The sequence below is a fragment of the Vidua chalybeata genome, chromosome 1, assembly GCF_026979565.1.
Source record: "Vidua chalybeata isolate OUT-0048 chromosome 1, bVidCha1 merged haplotype, whole genome shotgun sequence".
NCBI lineage: Eukaryota > Metazoa > Chordata > Aves > Passeriformes > Viduidae > Vidua > Vidua chalybeata.
This window is the reverse complement of record NC_071530.1, coordinates 89,359,365-89,377,841: the sequence shown is the minus strand read 5'-3', so window position 1 is coordinate 89,377,841 and position 18,477 is coordinate 89,359,365. Positions and strand designations below refer to the sequence as shown.

Here is an 18,477-nt window from a genome sequence, read left to right as displayed (position 1 = left end):
GAATGATACATGAAGCACTTCAGATAGTACCATGGGGTTCAGAGTGATGAGCTGACAGTGTGACTTTCCTTGGCTTCATTGGCAAGCCATCAAAAAGAAGTATTAAATCATTGTGGGTTTCTTTTTTCCCCCAAATTTTTTCCAACTGCCTGATACACATGAGCATATTTTTACTCAAATGACATGAGACTCTATTTGTTTACCTTACATAATGAAGGAACTACTGCATCATATTTGCTCTGTAACTAATTTAAGATTTACCAATATGGAATAGTATCCATATATTTGCAAAAAGACCTTAAAGATCTGTTTAGTGAAATCCTTGTGAAATGAATACAACTCAGTGAGGACCTTACAGAAAGCAAAAAGTAGGGATAAAAAGGGGAAATAATCAATCTAAGGTTATCTCTCACACAGACTAGTTTGGTTTTGTTGCAGACACTACAGCTCTAGCTTCTACATTATATCAAGTAGTTGTAAAGGAATGGAAAAAAGGAATTTTATTCTATACTTCTTTTAACCAAAGCTCTGATGCCTGTGCCCATTATTTGAAAGTTTGCACCACCAGCCCCTTGTATTTCTACAAGAATGTTCTAACTGTAGGGAAGTAGCCATGTCCATCCTTCTGCTAACATCTTGCCATCAACTAATCAACTCAGCAGAAATTCATGCCCTCAGAAGAAAACAAGCAGACAGGAAAAAAGCAGATGCTAGTTTAAGAGTCTATAAGACTCAGCTAGATGCAAAATGGATTAGGATCCTAGTTCATGCTTCTTTACATTGTTTTAGATGATTCATGAATCAGAAAAATCTCCTCCACCAAGCCAGACAGTCTGGAGAGCAGAATACTCTATGGATGATAGAGTGTAAAATTAAATAAAATGGGCATTTCCTACAAATTATGGAGTTTTTTCCTATCTACACAAACATGATTCATAGGAAAGGTCACTTCCTCAGAGGTCCAGATATACAGAACCGTAACTAGTCTATCAACACCAAAACCCATGAAAGATTTAGACTAGATTATTCCACACAGCATTATTCCCACACCCTTTTCCCTTGACTGTGGACATAGGTTCCAAATTTAGCCTTAAATTGCTTATGGGGTTCTGCAAATTTTTAAGAGAAGTCATCCTTATGGGCACTCATCACAAGCTCCCAGGCAGCAACACAGCCCTGGTTATTACATATTTGAGAGGTGAAAGGTACATAACACCTGACATATAACCTGCATACCTGCAATTGTATGGAATACCCCAAAAAGAGGTGACTAAGCAGAGGTTCTCTATGAAATACAGAAATGGAGAAAAAGACCAGTATTCAGATTGCAACAGTTTTATAATATCACCTTCTTCTCAGCGTCCAAACACACTTTTCCTGGGTTATATGAAAATTAAAAAAGAGGGTTTATATAACGTTTAAAATTAGGAAAATAAAATTAATATTCACTAAAACACCAATAAGCCACCTGAAAAGGAACTGTCATTGGCTAGTAAGATGACCTGCTTGAGCAACACAAGAATTTGAGCTTAATACTTAATGGAGTATGAAGCTTTGTATCCTTTTTGAAAGGCAAAGAAAACAGGTCATAGATTACAACTACACAGCTCATCAGAATCAGGTTACTCATAATTCTGACCTTAGATGAAGCACAAGCATTTTCAAAACAGAAAGTCTCTATTGCTCTCTGAATCAAATGGGTACCACACAGCAGTCTTGATTCACACATTTTATTTCAGAGATTTTTTTTTCTGTTCCAACAGCAATACAGAGTTACAGAGCTCATAACAGCAACTTCAAATGTGAAATTGATCAATTTCACCAAATAAAGTAAACAGTGTTAACCCACCTTTTATTTTTTGTTCATTAAATAATAAGCAGAAATGGTACTGGAATGGATAAAACACTCTTAAAATACACATGAGAAAAAAAATTCTTAATGGAATGGGGCTTATTTTCCCCAAAATGTTCCTGCTTTGCAACATATTTTTTAAGTGTTCAGATAGAACTATAGAACTGAAAATCGTAATCACAAGCTAGAAAATTAGGGGTTTCAATTTTCACTTTAGATAAGAGCCTGCTTTAAGAGGGAACAGCAGATCAAAGTCATGAATAACTACATAAGCTATTAATGCATACAATCATACCAGAAGAACTGAAACAAAATATTAAAACCACTAAAAAATAGGGAATGCAGAAAAGACATAAATTTATCACAACTTATAGAAAATAGAACATCAGGAAAAATCTATACTGTAAGATGTAAGGGCCATAAATGTTTGAGTGTTTTAGGAAAAGTGTTACACTATTGTTGTATTTCTACTATTGGGTGATATTAAAAATTGGTAGGTGGCAGATTACAAAAAGTTGTTCCAAATGAGGAAATTCCTGTCAAACAAGGATGTTTGTCATTAGAGAAGGCCTGACACCAAGTAAAACTGTTTCCCAGAATTAGAAAGAAATACAAAACCATCTCTGGTTATGCAAATATTTGCAGAGGAATGTAGAAGACAGAGAGAACTGCTTACAAAGTGATTTGAACCACTCAGCTGAGCATACCCAAGCTCAATACCCAAGCTCATACACTCAAGTGCAAGGTCACACAGTAAGGAACAGAACAAGCATCCAGATCAAATCTGCAGCATAGGAGACACTGTGAGTCTAGAGGACACAGCACACAACCAAGTCCACATAAATTTCCAACACTATGCTATCCAAGAAGGTGAATGCATTCCCTTGAATAAAAAGGGATTCCCTCTCTGCTATTTTATTTCTGCCTGCAGCAGCAATGTTCTTAATGCTAAGTTATTATATTCACTGTAGCTAGCAATATTTTAATGTGCTGAAAAATTGCTGAGGGTTGACTCACAAAAGAAGTAAAAACTTGTTCTGTGCATCTTAGCAAAAGTAAACCAAGGTTACAGGACACAGTGTATAAAAACCTTCATGCAGGCAAAGTAACAGGTGCCAATCACTCTTTTAATGGAGCAGGAAACAGCCAGAATGAGCAGCAAGGTGCTGTCATCTTTAAATGTTGTTGTACAAAATATATTTCTTGCAGTTTTCTGAATGCTCACCTGTGTTCCAAGAGGTTAGATCTATCAATGGAGGTAACAGGGGAAGTTCTTCAGCCAATTATTCTCAAAGTTTTCCAGTCCTGCAGGTCTAAAGGTCTTTACTGAGAGTATATGCCTAATATCCTTTCCATTTATCATCGGAAGAAAACATATTTCACCTCTGTTTAACGTAAGTATCAGCTCTTTTCCAACCTGTTGGACATAATTAGTTAAATATTTTCTCTCTTTTGAAAATTTCTGAGATTTCTATTACTTTAATGTAACCACTATCAAAGATCATTGCTTGGGATGTTTTGGGGCTTTTTTTTATGGGGGGAGAGGGGAGAGGAAGTGTTGGGATTTATTTTTGGTTTTTAATATGCTTTAAAAATCCCTTCAATTGTTCTTAGCATTAATAAAAACTGATGTTTTGCCGATAAGTACAAATTTTCCTAACATTGTCTCAGGCTTGTCAAAAATGTCTGAATCTGATGTCTAACTTATGCTAATTGGCATAAAAGTCAGACATTTCATGATTAAACAGTAAACACTTTATTCCACGGCTATTCTTGAGGAAGATGCTATTATCCAGCACAGGAGATGCTGAATGCTGGCTACTTCATCAAAGCCATGGAAAATGTCAGAAGCCACTGGAATTCAGAGTGGCATTCAAATGGGTAAGCAAAACTTAGAAGTGTAAGTCTCTTCAATCCAGAATCTGGTATAAGCATCAAGAGCACCACAAAATCAATACTGCCAAAAATAAAATTACAATAAACTTTGGAATCTGGGACTTCAATTTGAATGGAAACAATCCTTTTACATTTTCATCCCAAAAGGTAGTGCAGATTTCACATATGTTCTCTTAAATGAGAAAGTGAGAACAGATCTGAAGTCCTCTAATTGTCCATGTCCTGAACCACATTTTTTTTTTTTTTTTTTTTTTTTTTAGTTTAGTTTGTCTGGCTTTGTTAGACACTGAGCAGATGATGACAATTCATCATGATTACTATCAGGATTTGAAGTTTGGTCTTTTTCCACATTGCTACAAAGCCAAATATTATTTTGCAAGAGCAAAGTTCAAGTCCCCATCACTCAGACCACTAGAATACTTTTTGTGGGAAAACAAAGTTCAAGTCCTTCCTGAATCTTATCCAGAACAAGGTCTGGAAGGCATTTTTAACAGCATCACTGTTCAATGGAACCACTATCTCTGGCCTGATACATATTTCATTTCAAAGACTGAGAATGGACCACTGCAAGGATATAATTACCTTTGGAACACAGTCCATAATGGTTTTCAGATTCCAGTCTTGTTTCAATTAATACACATTTTAGAAAATACCAAGTTTAAAAATAGTCAGGAATGCTTCAGAATTTCCTGCAATCCTTGGTAAATCCCACACTGTGAAGCCTCCTTTCCCCTGGTCTGAATTTGCTTTGTCTATAGCTTCCAGCCACTAGAGCTCATTGTTTTTAGCCAGACTAAAGATCCCATTATCAAGGTTTTGTTCCCTGCATTTGTACTGGTAGACCCCAATCAAGTCATTCCCTTAACCTCATTTATAAGGAAATGCAAAGGCAAAGCTTGTTCAAAGCTTGTGTAGATCTTATACTACACAATACTTTTTCTACTCTTTTAATTAGTACCATGGCTTTCTTTGAACATTCTCTAACTTAGCCATATTAATTAATGAACCATAGATTTCAAACTGGACTTGGTATTCAAGTAACAAACGCACTCATGTAAAATTCAGAAGGATGTGCCTGCTGAACACATCTCTATTTATTCCTCCCAAGTTCATAAAAGTTATTTAAGACATGGAATTGGTCTGGAAATTCATAGCATATGATGATCAACAAACTCCCCCAGTCAAACGCAGTAGTCAGTATTTCCTGTAACCTGAAGTTATTAGGGCTGTTACTCACACAGGATAAATTGCAAATCAGGCTGATACAATTATCACTTCAAAGAAATACATTTTTTACAATAAATATGGACAGCATTTCATTTTTGAAACACATTCAGCTTTGTGCTAGTCTTGGCTAAGTGGCAGTGAACAGAATCACTGCTGAATCCTCGCCCTCAACAATGCTTCAACCTTTCAATCCTCAGCAAACCATCAGTAGCTATAACATGGTTTTTTAGGACACTCCTAAGAAGCTAAGTGCCATAGGACTGAGAAAGGACGCCATGAAGGGTCCAAGAAAAATGCATCTTTTCAGCAAGGAGTCTCATTTTACACTGACAGTTACACACCTAAGAATTATCTACTTTAACACATGTAGAATATGTGAAGTGTTACTGATTGATTACACAAGACTTTCCTTTCTGAATCAAAATATGGACTACTAACTCTAATCTTCAAAGAAATCAGATGATATTACATTAACACTTTTAGCTTTATCAACCACTTTTCCTAATTTCATCAAAAATACATCATGCTAACTTGACATGGTCTGGCTTTCCTATAACTCGTGTTGATTGGCACTAATTATACAACACTTCTTTAATTCATTATTAATTAGGTCCCTTATTATTTTGCCCAGAAGTGATGTCAAACTGACAGACATGTAATTATCCAGGTCATGCCTTTTACCCTCTTTGAATGTGGCACGTTAGCCATTTTTGTGCTCTTTCTCCAGTACTTCAAATCTTACAAAAAATCAGCATTAATGGTCCAGGAAGCTCATTGGACAGCCCTGTTGAAACTCATTATCTGAGCATTCTAATTTAAAAATGGCTAAATTTAGCTGCTACTAAAAAGCAACCCCTTGAGTGCCTATTACTGGAAACTATTGCATTGACTTCCTATTATACAATTACATAATCTAAAACATACATCTTTTCATTTGCCAATCTTTTTACACCACTTTACAATTCCACCACGTCCCTCTCACATTAGACCAACACACCTGCTTGATTCTAAAGTAATTCAGTGCTCCATATCAGCCTTACTTATGCTTACTATCACCCTTCTGTTCTCTTTTTCCTTCAACCATTTACAACATACATATTACTTAGCTTTACAGCTCTCCTAGCTGTCCACCAAACATGGAGGTAAGTTTTTAACCCATGTGGCCTCCTTTACCACTGTACCACAGCCAACAAGTATTGCCTCTCGAAACAATGCGTACTGCTAGCAGGGAACACACTGAACAGTGCCAACAATGTGGATATTACAAAAGCAAACATTTCTATTGCTATTACAGCATGCTGTATTTCGTCTGATGCTTGCAACAGCATTAAATAAAAAGGGCAAGCGTTAATGGCAGGTCAGAGGGTGAGAAATTTAGCAGATGCCATACAACTGAAAAATTTTAGAAAAAGTGCTTTTGCATATTGTGCCATAGTCATAGTAATGATTTGTGCTCTTGTAAACAGAACTTGCCTTGTAAATACATTTTAGTTAGTTTTTAATTAGAGGACAGAGAGCTAAGAAAGTAATGTGGGGAAAAGTATCGATGGTCCTTATTTATTTTGGAAGTTTAAATACACAGTGATTTTCACCAACCTTAATACATGCAGCAATAAAGGGGGGAAAAGCCTATCTGGTTTTACTAGAAAAACAGGATAAAGTTGTGACCATTATCATGTGTTGGTACTTTGCATTTCCCTAGTGACAGAGTATAAACTATGGTTTGTACTCCACTAATCAGAGACTGTAGTTCCAGCCTGGGATGAATTATTTATGAGGAACAAAACAGTGACTGACAGAATCTAAGTCTGAAAGTTTTATTCCATACCACTTTCGAGTCTGAATTTGTGGCCTGAGAACTGCAAAGCTGCTTTGAAACTCACCTGGTTTAGTCTACCCTTACTTTGATACTGATGTATTCTGGTCTATCCTCACACATCCATTTCCACATGCATCTATCTGCTTGGCGCAACTAGTAAAGTTTAGTTCTTGCTTTTCCCCACTTCTTTTTCCTGCAAATCAAGGCTGGCCTTTCCACAGATACGTGGATGGCATAGTTCAAAGTGCAAGACTTCATATAAACAAACATTCCTGCACAGACACAATGAACCCAGCACACAGGAACTGACATGAAGCAAAGTCTGAAGTCTTCCTGTGGAGATCACTGGAGCAAAGCAGAGGCCTTCATTTCACAGGCGTCAACAGCTTCACACAGCACAAGTACTTTAGGGAGAACATCCAAGAACAGCATTCCATAGTTCAGACCAGTGGGATGGGATTTGTCTGGGTCCTCAGCAGATGCTGTGCCAATTTAAACACTGTTAATTTATTATGAGCAGCAGTGATCCAAGCAGATGTATTATTCATTAGAACATCAAAGGCCCAAGGAAGAGGACCACATAAAATTATTTGTTTCAGGTCTCTTTGAGAAGATGATTGCACCATGAGAGAATTCTGCCAGCCAACATACCCTACAAACTGGTAGAGAGCCAGAATAAAATGCAACCAGACACGCTTCAAGACAAACACTGATAGTTCAAGCATAAGACTTATCAGAAGACTGTTCATAATAGCCCATTTATGCTCAGTCAACAGATCATTTGCATAAGGTCAGATTGCAAATTACTGGGTTTCATGGAAGGATCTGTTGCCATCTTTGTACGTGCTCAGGCACTACTCTAAACACAGCATATGTTAACTTGGCCACTGCACTAACATTACAAAATTACAACCTTCGTAACAGAGCCTGGCTTGGCCATAGAAAGGTGAGTACTCAGTAACCTACACTGCACAACAATGCATAACTCTAATTAGTACTTCCTAAATCTAGGTCATTACAAAGAATAAATTGATGGCCAGAAGATCACTGAAACCAGCAGTAATGGAAAGGAGAAAAAGTGAGGGGAAGAATAAGGGGAAGAGACAGAAATAGGTAAAGCTTTTATAGGTGGAGTGAATGAAAAAAGAGGAGGGGTGTCCATGCAATTACTCACATGCAGTACAGTCTCTAAACAAAAGACCTCTACAAGAGAACCTTTCAGACCTTGCTTTAAGCCTGAGTTGGTCCATCTTAAGTCTATAAATTGACACAAGTTAAGTAGCTTTAGGCCCACATGATTTGGTTCAACTTGATACAACCACATCAATCTAACTATGTAAACTGCAGGTTTAGAATTCTACCCTGTTAAACTTTAGACAAGCAGCAATTACTCCCTGGGACCATGCCCTATCACCAGCATTTAAAAAAAAAGTAATTTACTGACAACAGATTAAAAAGCTTTGTGAAGCAAAGACCAAACCAAACTCAGACCCTTCTGCTCCAGATAGAGGCCCTGTTGGAAAGCTACGCTCGCATGACGGAATGCTACCTAAGTGAAATTAACACAACCAGCCCCACACAGCCTAGGTAGATGCTGTCAGTGTCATATTACCTGTATTAAAGGAGCAGAAGCTACCACCTGTAATGGAGCAATGCCTACTCTGAGAAGACTCTTTTTCACTACTATTCCATGGAGGACAATTGCAAGTCCCGGTGCTGCCCAGGCACTGCAGTGAGTTAAGGTCATCAGCTGCAAACAGAGGCTTCGGGTGTGAATCCCGAGCAGAACCAGATACACTCTCACCCCTTCAAATGAAGGGCAAATGGTTACATCCTCACCTTTCACACATGCCAGCCTGGGTAGCTCTCCAGCTCACACTGATTACCATTCCAGACACTGGTAGCTTCTTTTAAACAGGTAGCAAGAGCAGCTACTTGATTCAGGGCTGACTATCTTGCTTCCAGGAGTGTTGTAATGCTGAGTATCATAATATCTTTGCACTTCCATTTGTGAATCTAGCTATAGATACTGGACCATGAACCAATTAGGAGCATCACACAGTGACAAAAGAGAAACACCCAGGATAATTAATCACCCAGTAAACAATTACAGCCCATTCAGTGTTGAAAAGAATACTCACTACAAAACAAACCTATCTACAGCCGAACACCAACTTTAAGCCTGCAAGAAGTCTGCCAGACATGAAAACTAAATTAAGTACAAAGCAGATATTGTAATACCATTCAGCTCTCAAACACTTGACAAGCTGTGTTTTAAAAATGTACAGACTGGACTTTCCATAGTTAAGATAAACACAGATCTTGCTTTCTAAATATATTGTTTATTTATAGTTGAACGTTAACATCTGAACAGAAATCTGCAAGCACACAGGGATAATCATTCAGTGATGTTTCCGTTTAAACTGAAGTCCACAGTAGCCACATGTTCCGGTCTTCGTCTCTTTGTCCTGCAAAAATATGAAAATACAATAGCTGTTAGTTTCACTTTATAAAACTTTAAGAAATTACAATTTTTCTCTTATTTATTTGTGCCATCTTAAAACCAATCAGTATTGCCAAAGTACAGAGTTTAGTCTTATTTGAAACACTGGAAGCAAAGATTCTTCAAGAGTTTGGCACATCAAACAAAATCAACATAAAGTGATCAGGAGTGTGCTACAGAAGTTAAGGCTGAAGTCCTTCCTAAGTGTTATAAATCAGAACCTCCAAACATTTAACTTTGGATAATGTAAAATGAACTATTACAAAATTCTTACTTTGTTCCAAATAGAAATGCTTATGATTCTAGTTAGGAGTCACAACAACACTGACACTTAAGGACACCAGCTCTTCCCCACCATTCTTTTGGGCATTAGGAAATGTCCAAGTTCAGGTGAGCAAACAAAGATTTTAAAACATCTGCAATCAGGCTCTACCTGAGAACAGGACCTAAGCAACAGCTCAGGTCAACTAAGGTCATAGGACAGTAGCCTCAGTATTTTTACTCTGTAGAACAAGAATACACTGGCAATTATCACTACTGTCAGCAGCAGGATAAGACAACATTTATTCCTCATTCTCTGGCCATGACCAAAATACTCAGTCTTCAGAACTACCAAGATTCCCAAAGACTGAAAGAGGGGTTGGTTTGTTTGGTTTTCATCATTCTTTTTCCCTTGAACTTGCAAGACTGAAAATAAACTGCATATTCTTAAAAATACTGCAAATGTATGGTCAAACTACATGGTGGCATTTAAATAATTAGAGTTCCAAAATGCAGCAAGGATGTTAATTTTTGCTCTCAATGGTAGCTCTTACTACTTCACCTGATTTTTTTTTAAACAAACCAAGATTTCAAAAAGGAATTTCTATAACTTCAAATGGAAGCCCTCTAATTCTTCTGATTTATATCAAGCACCAAATAAAATGAGCACCTCAGGTGGTTACTCCTTTTATTTTGTTAAACTAGCATTCCAAAAACCAGATAATCTTACAAAAAAGAACGCACAGGCAAAACATGCTGCATGGAGAATAATGACATTACCAAGTTTATGTATACTTTGGGATGTCCCAAAGCTCCACCACCACCATCGCATGATATCACTCTGCTTTCAACTTGACTCACAGGCTGCTCTGCTATCAAATCGATTGCAAAATTCTTGTTCACCTGTAAGAAAAAGAGGGAAACTTTCAGATACCATCCCCACCCAAACAGAAGGCAATTGCTATTTGCTGCCTCCTCAGGCAGTTCCACTACAGCCATTTTGAGAAGTTCCTGCTTAGGCTTCCTCCCAACTCCTCCACCAATTCTAAGGCTCTGCTATAAGCCAGATCAATGATCTATACATTGAACTCTGCAAAAGTAATCAATCCCCTTCCCCTGACATACAGACCACATCGGTGCTCAGGTTTCAGCAGATTCAGCGGAGAGGTGAGCAGGAACAAGTAGACAAGAACAGAAGATATTTAACCAACAATGTATTCTGCTTTAGTGACTACATGATAAAATTGCAGAAGAATCTCTGCTGATAAACTCAAAAATAATAGTGAGACAAGTAAGGTCAGGCATGAGATAAAAACACTGCTGGTAAATTAGAGCCTCTAGCCATGTACCTTATTCTATCACTGCACAGGAATCTCATGAAAACATGAATGTGGTGCATGACAACAGTCAGAAAGACAAATTGTTTAGCATCAGAAAAAAGGAAAAACCTCTAAATGCCACTACTCCACTCTGTAAGTCCATCATACACACTTCCTGAATATGCACATCACTGCCAAGTAGGGCTTCTTCCTAGAGCACACCTGCATGGCCTGGAAAACATATCCATGTCTGGACAGGCTGGTGAAAGCAGCTTGTCCCTCAGCAGGACATACAGCAACCCAACACTCTCAAGGTTGCACTGAGCAGACAACTACTGCTACAATTCAGGGAAAAGTATTCCAGGAGGGACCACCTTTTTCAAAAGCCATGATATAAACGCATGAATATCAAATAACATGCACACCTAAAGAGGAGGCAGTATCTACTGCTCTGCGTTTAAACATGCTGGTATTGGAATAAATATTAGATTCTTGGGAAAAAGACAGCTATGTGTCCATTACATAAATTCCTAGGAACTACAATGGTGGTTTTACATAATCCTAATACGTAAGAACTTAGCATCTTCCACCAAGCCTCTCATTAAGTCTCTGCATTTTTTGGTACAGTAATGGAAAAGTAAGTTTTGCAAACTAAGAATTTGTCCTCACCGAAAGAAGATGATAGCTAAAAAAAGTTAGCAAAAAAATTAGGTTTTGGTATTGAAAGAAACTGGCAACATCAAGAACCCCACTGTCTGGGGCTGTGTCCACAATCATATAATTTTCACCAAACAGCAAGAACTTTTACTGCTGTTTTTAATAACACTCAAAAATGTGCATCCTTTATTTCCTGCTAAAGAAGGAGGGAGATAAAACCATTACACACCTTTGCTTCAAGATTAGAAGCAAGAACTCCACTCATCCCAACGCTTCTTAACCACAAAAAGTACTTGTGGGGAAAGAGAGAAGCAAAGACCTCTCATCTACTGCATAGCTAAAACCTGTCTGTGGTTCAGCCTACCAAATAAGACACAGTCTAGGAATTCACCAGAAAAAAACACCCAAAAAAGCCCAAGTGGTTGCAGTTACAACACAATCCTCTGACTAAAGCACAGCAGTACTCAGCAGGAAGAGGCCGATTCTCTCAGCACATCCAGATGTACCTTGCCCCAAGTATAAATCAATGGGCTATTTTTTTTCCTGACAGAGTGCCAGTTTGACAATTTTGTTTCTGCTTCTTCCCACCTAGCCACCTGTGCCAGTCCATGGTCTGGGAAACCAAAGAGATAAAACCAAACTTGGATTTGATTTCAGTCCAAAGATGTAGAGGGAAGGCAGGAGAGAATATTTAAAACAGACAAGCACTGAGGTGAGTCCTCCTCACACCTTCAGCTGCTGCACCAGCCCAACAGAAAGGGCAGAGCTGAAGGGGGAATGGCAGTGTTAAAATAGGTCCTGCTCTACCTTAGGGATTACAGAAGGGCAGGATGACCTGGTTGGACTGTGGCAGATGCAGTTTAGCAGTTGCCATGATCAGTTTTCTCACAGCTTCCTGCTTCAGGCCCTTGCCAGAGAGCACTGATCCCCCGTTCTCCACAGAGAAGCAATGACTTTAGCTAGAACACATGGATGTCACTAGCGACTAGGCCGGCAGAACCGAGGGGACAATAAGCACATCCTCTTGGTCACAGCCCTGGGCCTGGCCACCTGAAGCACACAGGCCCAGACACCCTGACTGGGGAGACTCCAGAGGCTGCATTCCCCCAGACAGGAAAGCTGCCATGGCTGGAATGGGCCGATCCTGAGCGGGACTCAACCACTTGGACCTACTGAAGGCAAAGGGAAGAAGCCACCAAGAAAGAACAGTCACCAGGAGAGCTTCTGCTTCAGAAATATGATAACACTCAGACTACAGACATGGCTGTCGACCCGAATATTGGAGGCTGAAACACACTGTGGGATAATGGCAAAGCCCCTAGAGAGCGATCCTATTAATAGGCACAGATCACTTAATGTATTTAACATGTACATTTTGTCCCAATTTCACATTAAAACTTAGCATTAAACCTTGCTCAGCAGACACAGAGCTTGGCTTTTGCTGGAGAAGGAAGAACTGGGCTGAACTGAAAACCCTGGATGTTCCACACCACATGGAGTCTGAAATTACCTGATGTCAAAGGCACATTTAGAGGGACCACTGCCCTGGGGAGAATTAGCCTTAAGGAGCATTTCTTAAAAAGTTACACAAGTAGCAGAGACACAGGTAGTATACGTGGGAGAGACTTACTTTGCCAACTATCCTCCCTGAAGTAAGCTAATTCAGCATTTTAAGTGACATTTTCATTTAATTATTTCACATGTAGAATCCCCACTTTTGCCACACAGCATGAGTTAAATTGTATCCGCCACACAGTGAGGTAAATTCAATATGAAAACTCGGAAATTAGTGTAATTAGTTCAGGTTAATTTAGGAAAAGAATAATTATATCAAACTACTTTAAAAATGTATCACACCTTATATTTAATGTCTCTGCTGAACATAAACATTTATAGCATTAACACTAAGGCACTATTCAAAGGTTCAACCACTGAAATAATTCTATTTCTATCCCAAAGGCCAGCAGACCCCTCGTGGAGCTGTGCTGCTTGATCATTAGAGAAAACTCAGTGCTAAAAGACTTCTCATAGAGTGGGTATGTGAAATATTAAGCAGCAGCAACAGGGCCACCTTCCCAGCACTGCACTTGGATGATGCTGGTATTACTAGACTTTGCATTTGAGGCTTCATCATTTCAGAATAGTCTACATATTACTTTTGTTTGTTTCATCACTCTTTCAGCAAATGCTTCTAGGCTCTTAAAAAAGTAGTTTGAGTAAAGAGCAGAACTTTAATTAGAGAGAAGCAAATTAAGCTTCAAAACAGATGTAAACAGATATATATAAACAGATTAACAATTCAGCAGAGCATTTAATGATGTGATTTTTCTGAATATAAATGTGCTAAAAACATACTAACTTCTTAAAACACATGCTTAAAACAAAAACTGTTCCAAGTTTAAGATGTTCAAATGCCTACAACTCTAACACCCTAAATGCTAGCACTTAACAAATGTAGAGCAAGTCTTGAGTTTTTCAAGTTTACCAAAAGCAGGGAGGTAAGACAGAAACAACTGTAAACTGCCTTGAAAAAATTTTTCACTATAGTGAAAAAAACTCCACTGGAACCCCAAATCCAAACCAGTTTGGTTTTAGTAGACATTAGTTTGTTTTGGTTTTTTTTTTTTTGGTTTTTTTTTTTTTTGGTTTTTTTTTTTTTTTTGGTTTTTTGGGTTTTTTTGTTGTTGTTTTTTTGTTGTTTTTTGTTGTTTGGTTTTTTTTGGTTTTTTTTTTTTTTGTTTAGTGGGTTTTGTTGGGTTTTTTTTTGTTTTGTTTTTGATTGTGGGTTTAGGTTTAGTCGGTTTCTTGATTGTTGGGGTTTTTGGGGCTTTTTTAATGACAATGAGGTTGAGGACACTACTATTAGGTAAAGAAAAAAAACTATAAACTACCCCCTCTCCCATGAAAAACTGTGGAATGAATTACCTCCTTTTGTCGTCCAACAAATCTAACTCTTCTATAATCCTTCTCGTCATATACCTAGAGTGTAAAATAAACTTGATCTTATTTACAGAGCAACAACTATTAACATACAACACAAAGACTCAGAAAACAAATAGCTTGGCCTGTATATGTAGATTCAAATATTATCACCTTGCAACCATGTAGTATACAGAAAAATTAGCTTCCATTTCCCTCACACAAGTAACTGAATTGCACGTTGGAAAGTACAACAGACAAGGAAACTGGTGGTGTCGAGGCTGGCATGAAAGCCAGTGAACAGAAGAGCCTGATCACAGAGGTGAACACAAATGTATTATTTATAATGCCGTTCCTTGATCTCACCTAGGTGGTGAACTAAACTGGGAAATTCAGGTTTCGTATTTTATTTCTGTTCTGGTAAGTAACCACAGTGCCAGCTTTCCCAAGTTAGCTCCACCCGCCATCCTCTCTCGCATCTCCAGGCAGCACACGAACCTCAGCTTCTGCCTTGGAAAAGAGGAAACCTGGAGTTACAAGGCACTGACACCAGGGTGCCTCCTCCACCTGGCAACTCTTCGGCTGGGCACAAGTCGGATTCGGACCGGAACGCTCGGTAATGGCCAACGACCCCGATCCCGATTAACGGGGTTTTTGTTTGTTTGTTTGTTTGCTCCGAAACAGCGCGTACCTCCTGGGAACGGGTCATCCAGGAGCATGAATGTCCGCTGTGCGCGCTGAACGGAGAATCACAGAATAAATCAGGTTCGAAAAGACCTCTGACATCACCAAACCCAACCTGTGACCGAACGCCACCACGTCAAGCAGACCGTGGCACTAAGCGCGACATCCAGCCATTTCCTGAACACCTCCAGGGACGGCCGCTCCACCGCCTCCCGGGGCAGCCTATTCCAGTATCGAACCACTGTTTACGGCAAGAAATTCCTCCTGATATCCAACCTAAGCCTCCCCGTTACGTTACATCACTGCACCAGCGCGCTGCCCGCGGTCCCGGCGGGATTTCCCTGCGGGCGCCGTGCGGGACGCGCCCGCCGCCCTCCCGGAGCAGCGGAGGGGCGGCAGCACCGGGCCCCGCGCGCTCACCTGCCCCGTGTGCGTCACCAGCTCGCCGGTGTCGGAGGCCCGCACACCGTAGTGCCGGGCGGCGGCGGCAGCCAGCCCCGGGCGGGACAGCAGCGGGCGGCTCCGCGGCAGCAGCCAGCGGAAGGTCGCGGCGGGCGCCGCCATCTTCGCGCCGCCCACGTGACTCCCGGTCAGGCGGGCGCGGGCCCCGCCCCGCCCCGGTGCCTGCGCGCGCTTCCGGCGGCGGGGAGGGACGCGTGGCGGCGGGCGGGGAGCGGCGCCTTCCGCGGGGGCCGCGGGCGGCTCGGGGTGAGGTCAGCGGGCAGCGGTGTCCTCACCGGTGGCGGGAGTGGGGCGGGCGTCCTCGACGGTGCGGGCGGTGGGTGGTGCGGAGGCAGCGGCGGGAGAGGAGGAGGGGAGCGGGAGCCGTGCATGTGTCCTGACCGGCGCGCTGTCCCCGCAGGGTGCCGAGCATGCTGTCCCTCCTGGTCAGGGCCGCCGCCACGGCCGCTCCGTTGCGCTCGCTGTGCCGCTCGTCCTTGTGCTCGCTGGCCCCGTGGGGACGGGCGGCGGGGCTGCCCGCGGCGTGTGCGAGCTGGGCCCCGCCGCCGTGGCGGGCGCCCCGCGGGCTGCTGGCCGTGCCGCCGCCCCCCGGGCCGCCGCTGCCGGCCGGGCTGAAGACGAAGACGGTGCTGAAGAAGCGCTGCAAGGACTGCTACATCGTCCGGCGGCGCGGGCGGCTCTACGTGTGCTGCAAGAGCAACCCCCGGCACAAGCAGCGCAAGGGGTAGCGCCGGCCGGGACCCCGCAGGGCACAGAGCCGGCGCCGTGTTCGGCGGCCGGAGCCCCCCGCTGCCCGTGTCCCCGGCACCCCGCGGCCTCCGGGAGCTGGCAGCTGCGGACACGAGTCCAGAAATCGTGTGCTTGACAATGGTTCATCTTTGGAACACCTAGAGCGAGGTGCGATCTTGACGGCCCTTGCCGACATTTCAAGCCGTGGATGCGGAGAACTGAAGTGGGAAACAACAGGCTTCAGGATCTCTTGTCATCTTAAACGTGAAGCCTTAAAATCACCGCGCTGTTAAATCAGGAAGGGTGGAGCTGAATCACTGGACTCTGAGGTGCATTTGGGTTTAATTAAGAGCAAAATGAAAATAAACTCCACTGATGTTTATTACTACAACACTGCGGTTTTTTTCTTCTGCCTCCCCCCACCAAGATGTTGATAATAGTTTCAAACTCAGGTGGGCAATTTCAGATTCCATCTAACTTGCCTTAAGATTCTGCAAAGCTTTAGGCTAGTTCTCATTGATTGGTGAGGCTTAAATATTCTTTTCTTATGTCCCTTGAAAGAAATCTCCTAACAGGTGTGGAGAGAATGACTGATAGCAGTAATGCCTTAGAGGTCATATAGCCAAGCTTAATGTTGAATGCAAACTAGTGGATTGGTTTCCATTAATTAATTAGAGCCAAAATTGCTTCAGTCACCAGTGGTATTCCTCACACTTCTCAATATGACTCTGCTTGAGGCAGGAGTGTTTGATCATCCTCTGAACTGCAAGTTCTTAACAAATGGTACCAAACTAAACTTTCAAAAAACTATCCTCTTATAGCTACAAATTTGCCAGAGTACTGTGAGGAAGTGTCCCCGACTTGAAAGAGGTGAAATTGGTTGAGCACTGTGTTTGAAATTGCCATAACATTGCTGTGTGATGACTTGAAGACCTTTTCTGCCCAGTTATAATTCCACAACTTTACAATTGCAATAAATTTCATAATTAATATATTTTTACTCAGTGCTTATAGACAATGAGACTCTAGGCCTGTAAAGCTGTGGCTAAGCATTCCAGGGGCAATAATTACTGGTTTTCCATTTGTTGGGTGGTTTGTCTTTTCACTCATCTATCTCATCACTGGAAATGAGGGTTTGGAGAGAGAGGAGCAGGTTAGTTAACATACACATCCATATTAGGGCCCATTCAAATGAATTCATGGCAATGGGAGGAGAGGGAAGAGGCTAGCTTCATCTAACTAGAGAGACGGATTCAAAATGTGTAAGGCTCCTCAAAATCAAAGAACCTTGAAGTAGTGGAAAACTTGCTGTACTTCAAAAGGTTTAATTGAAATTTGGACCCTCATGAAATAGAGCTTCTACCTTCTAAATACCCACAGCTTGTGCATGAAAGTAAAATGTAAGCAGAGAAATTTCTTGGAAATGCTTTACACCTTTAACATGCTGTTATGGTTTGATACTGGTGTAATGTTAGCGCTCTTATGAAAATATATTTTCTCAAATAAATGTTGTGAGATGTTATCAGGAATAGAGTAGAGTAGGTTTAAGCTTAATAACAAAGGGAAAAAATTTTATTAAACTACTACTATAAAAGACACACACACTAAATCTAGGATGAAGACTCTCTAAAACACCCCTCTTCTTAATTTTTAAAACACTTACTATGAAATATTACCCGGGATTCCTGATTAAATGACTACCTTTTAGATAATCAATACTTAATCTATTAAGGGAGAGAGAAGTCTCTTTTGCACTACAGACTCTTTAGGAAACACAGTTGCTACTTCCTGTGTTTCTATGTCACACATGGCAACTGCTTGGAGAAAATCTGCTAGTGTGACATTCTCTTTTCTATGTCACAAGTGCTCTTACTACGGTGCATGGACAGACTGCTTATAGGGCTCTTTTAAAGATGCTTTGCTATGGACTCAAAGATACAACAGTTCAGTTTTTTATTTTGGGACTTCAGTTTTCTAATATTTTTGCTGTTCTTTTGCTGATGGTTGTTGAAGCAAAAGAACTACTGCATTTCCCTAAAATGCAGTCTCTATTGCAGGAGAATTTGGTTCAGTCTATGGTTAATAAGAAAAGTTTAGCTAAAAGTTACTCTATTGCCCATGGCTGGGCAGGGGAGCGTCTGCACTCTCT

General features: G+C 41.0%; 2 protein-coding genes across 4 annotated transcripts; one reads left to right on the top strand and one right to left on the bottom strand.

Moving 5' to 3' along the window:
* Nucleotides 1-4,803: 4,803 nt before the first annotated feature.
* Nucleotides 4,804-15,741, bottom strand: NDUFS6 (NADH:ubiquinone oxidoreductase subunit S6). 2 transcript variants are annotated; one of them, XM_053951866.1, is made up of 4 exons: nt 15,558-15,741; nt 14,460-14,513; nt 10,339-10,461; nt 4,804-9,262 (listed from the first exon to the last, which is right to left on the bottom strand). In XM_053951866.1, exons 1-4 carry the CDS (start codon nt 15,699-15,701, stop codon nt 9,197-9,199), a joined length of 387 nt encoding a protein of 128 aa, XP_053807841.1. In that variant the 5' UTR covers nt 15,702-15,741; the 3' UTR covers nt 4,804-9,196. The 2 variants fall into 2 exon arrangements, with proteins under 2 accessions (XP_053807841.1, XP_053807850.1); XM_053951875.1 differs by lacking the exon at nt 14,460-14,513.
* Nucleotides 15,742-15,775: 34 nt separating this feature from the next.
* MRPL36 (mitochondrial ribosomal protein L36) lies at nt 15,776-16,719 on the top strand. 2 transcript variants are annotated; one of them, XM_053951885.1, is made up of 2 exons: nt 15,776-15,845; nt 16,000-16,719. In XM_053951885.1, the coding sequence occupies exon 2, from the start codon at nt 16,010-16,012 to the stop codon at nt 16,325-16,327; it is 318 nt and encodes a 105-aa protein (XP_053807860.1). In that variant the 5' UTR covers nt 15,776-15,845; nt 16,000-16,009; the 3' UTR covers nt 16,328-16,719. The 2 variants fall into 2 exon arrangements, with proteins under 2 accessions (XP_053807860.1, XP_053807868.1); XM_053951893.1 differs by having other exon boundaries at nt 15,787-15,850.
* The last annotated feature ends 1,758 nt before the right edge of the window (nt 16,720-18,477 follow it).

Excerpts from the sequence above, each read along its gene's own strand:
- NDUFS6 (XM_053951866.1), bottom strand. The coding sequence starts at position 15,701 with ATGGCGGCGCCCGCCGCGACCTTCCGCTGGCTGCTGCCGCGGAGCCGC. Across the intron at positions 14,514-15,557 it reads TGGTGACGCACACGGGGCAG|GTATATGACGAGAAGGATTA; the intron begins GTGAGCGCGCGG and ends TTTACACTCTAG. Across the intron at positions 9,263-10,338 it reads CCAAAGTATACATAAACTTG|GACAAAGAGACGAAGACCGG; the intron begins GTAATGTCATTA and ends ATATTTTTGCAG.
- MRPL36 (XM_053951885.1), top strand. The coding sequence starts at position 16,010 with ATGCTGTCCCTCCTGGTCAGGGCCGCCGCCACGGCCGCTCCGTTGCGC.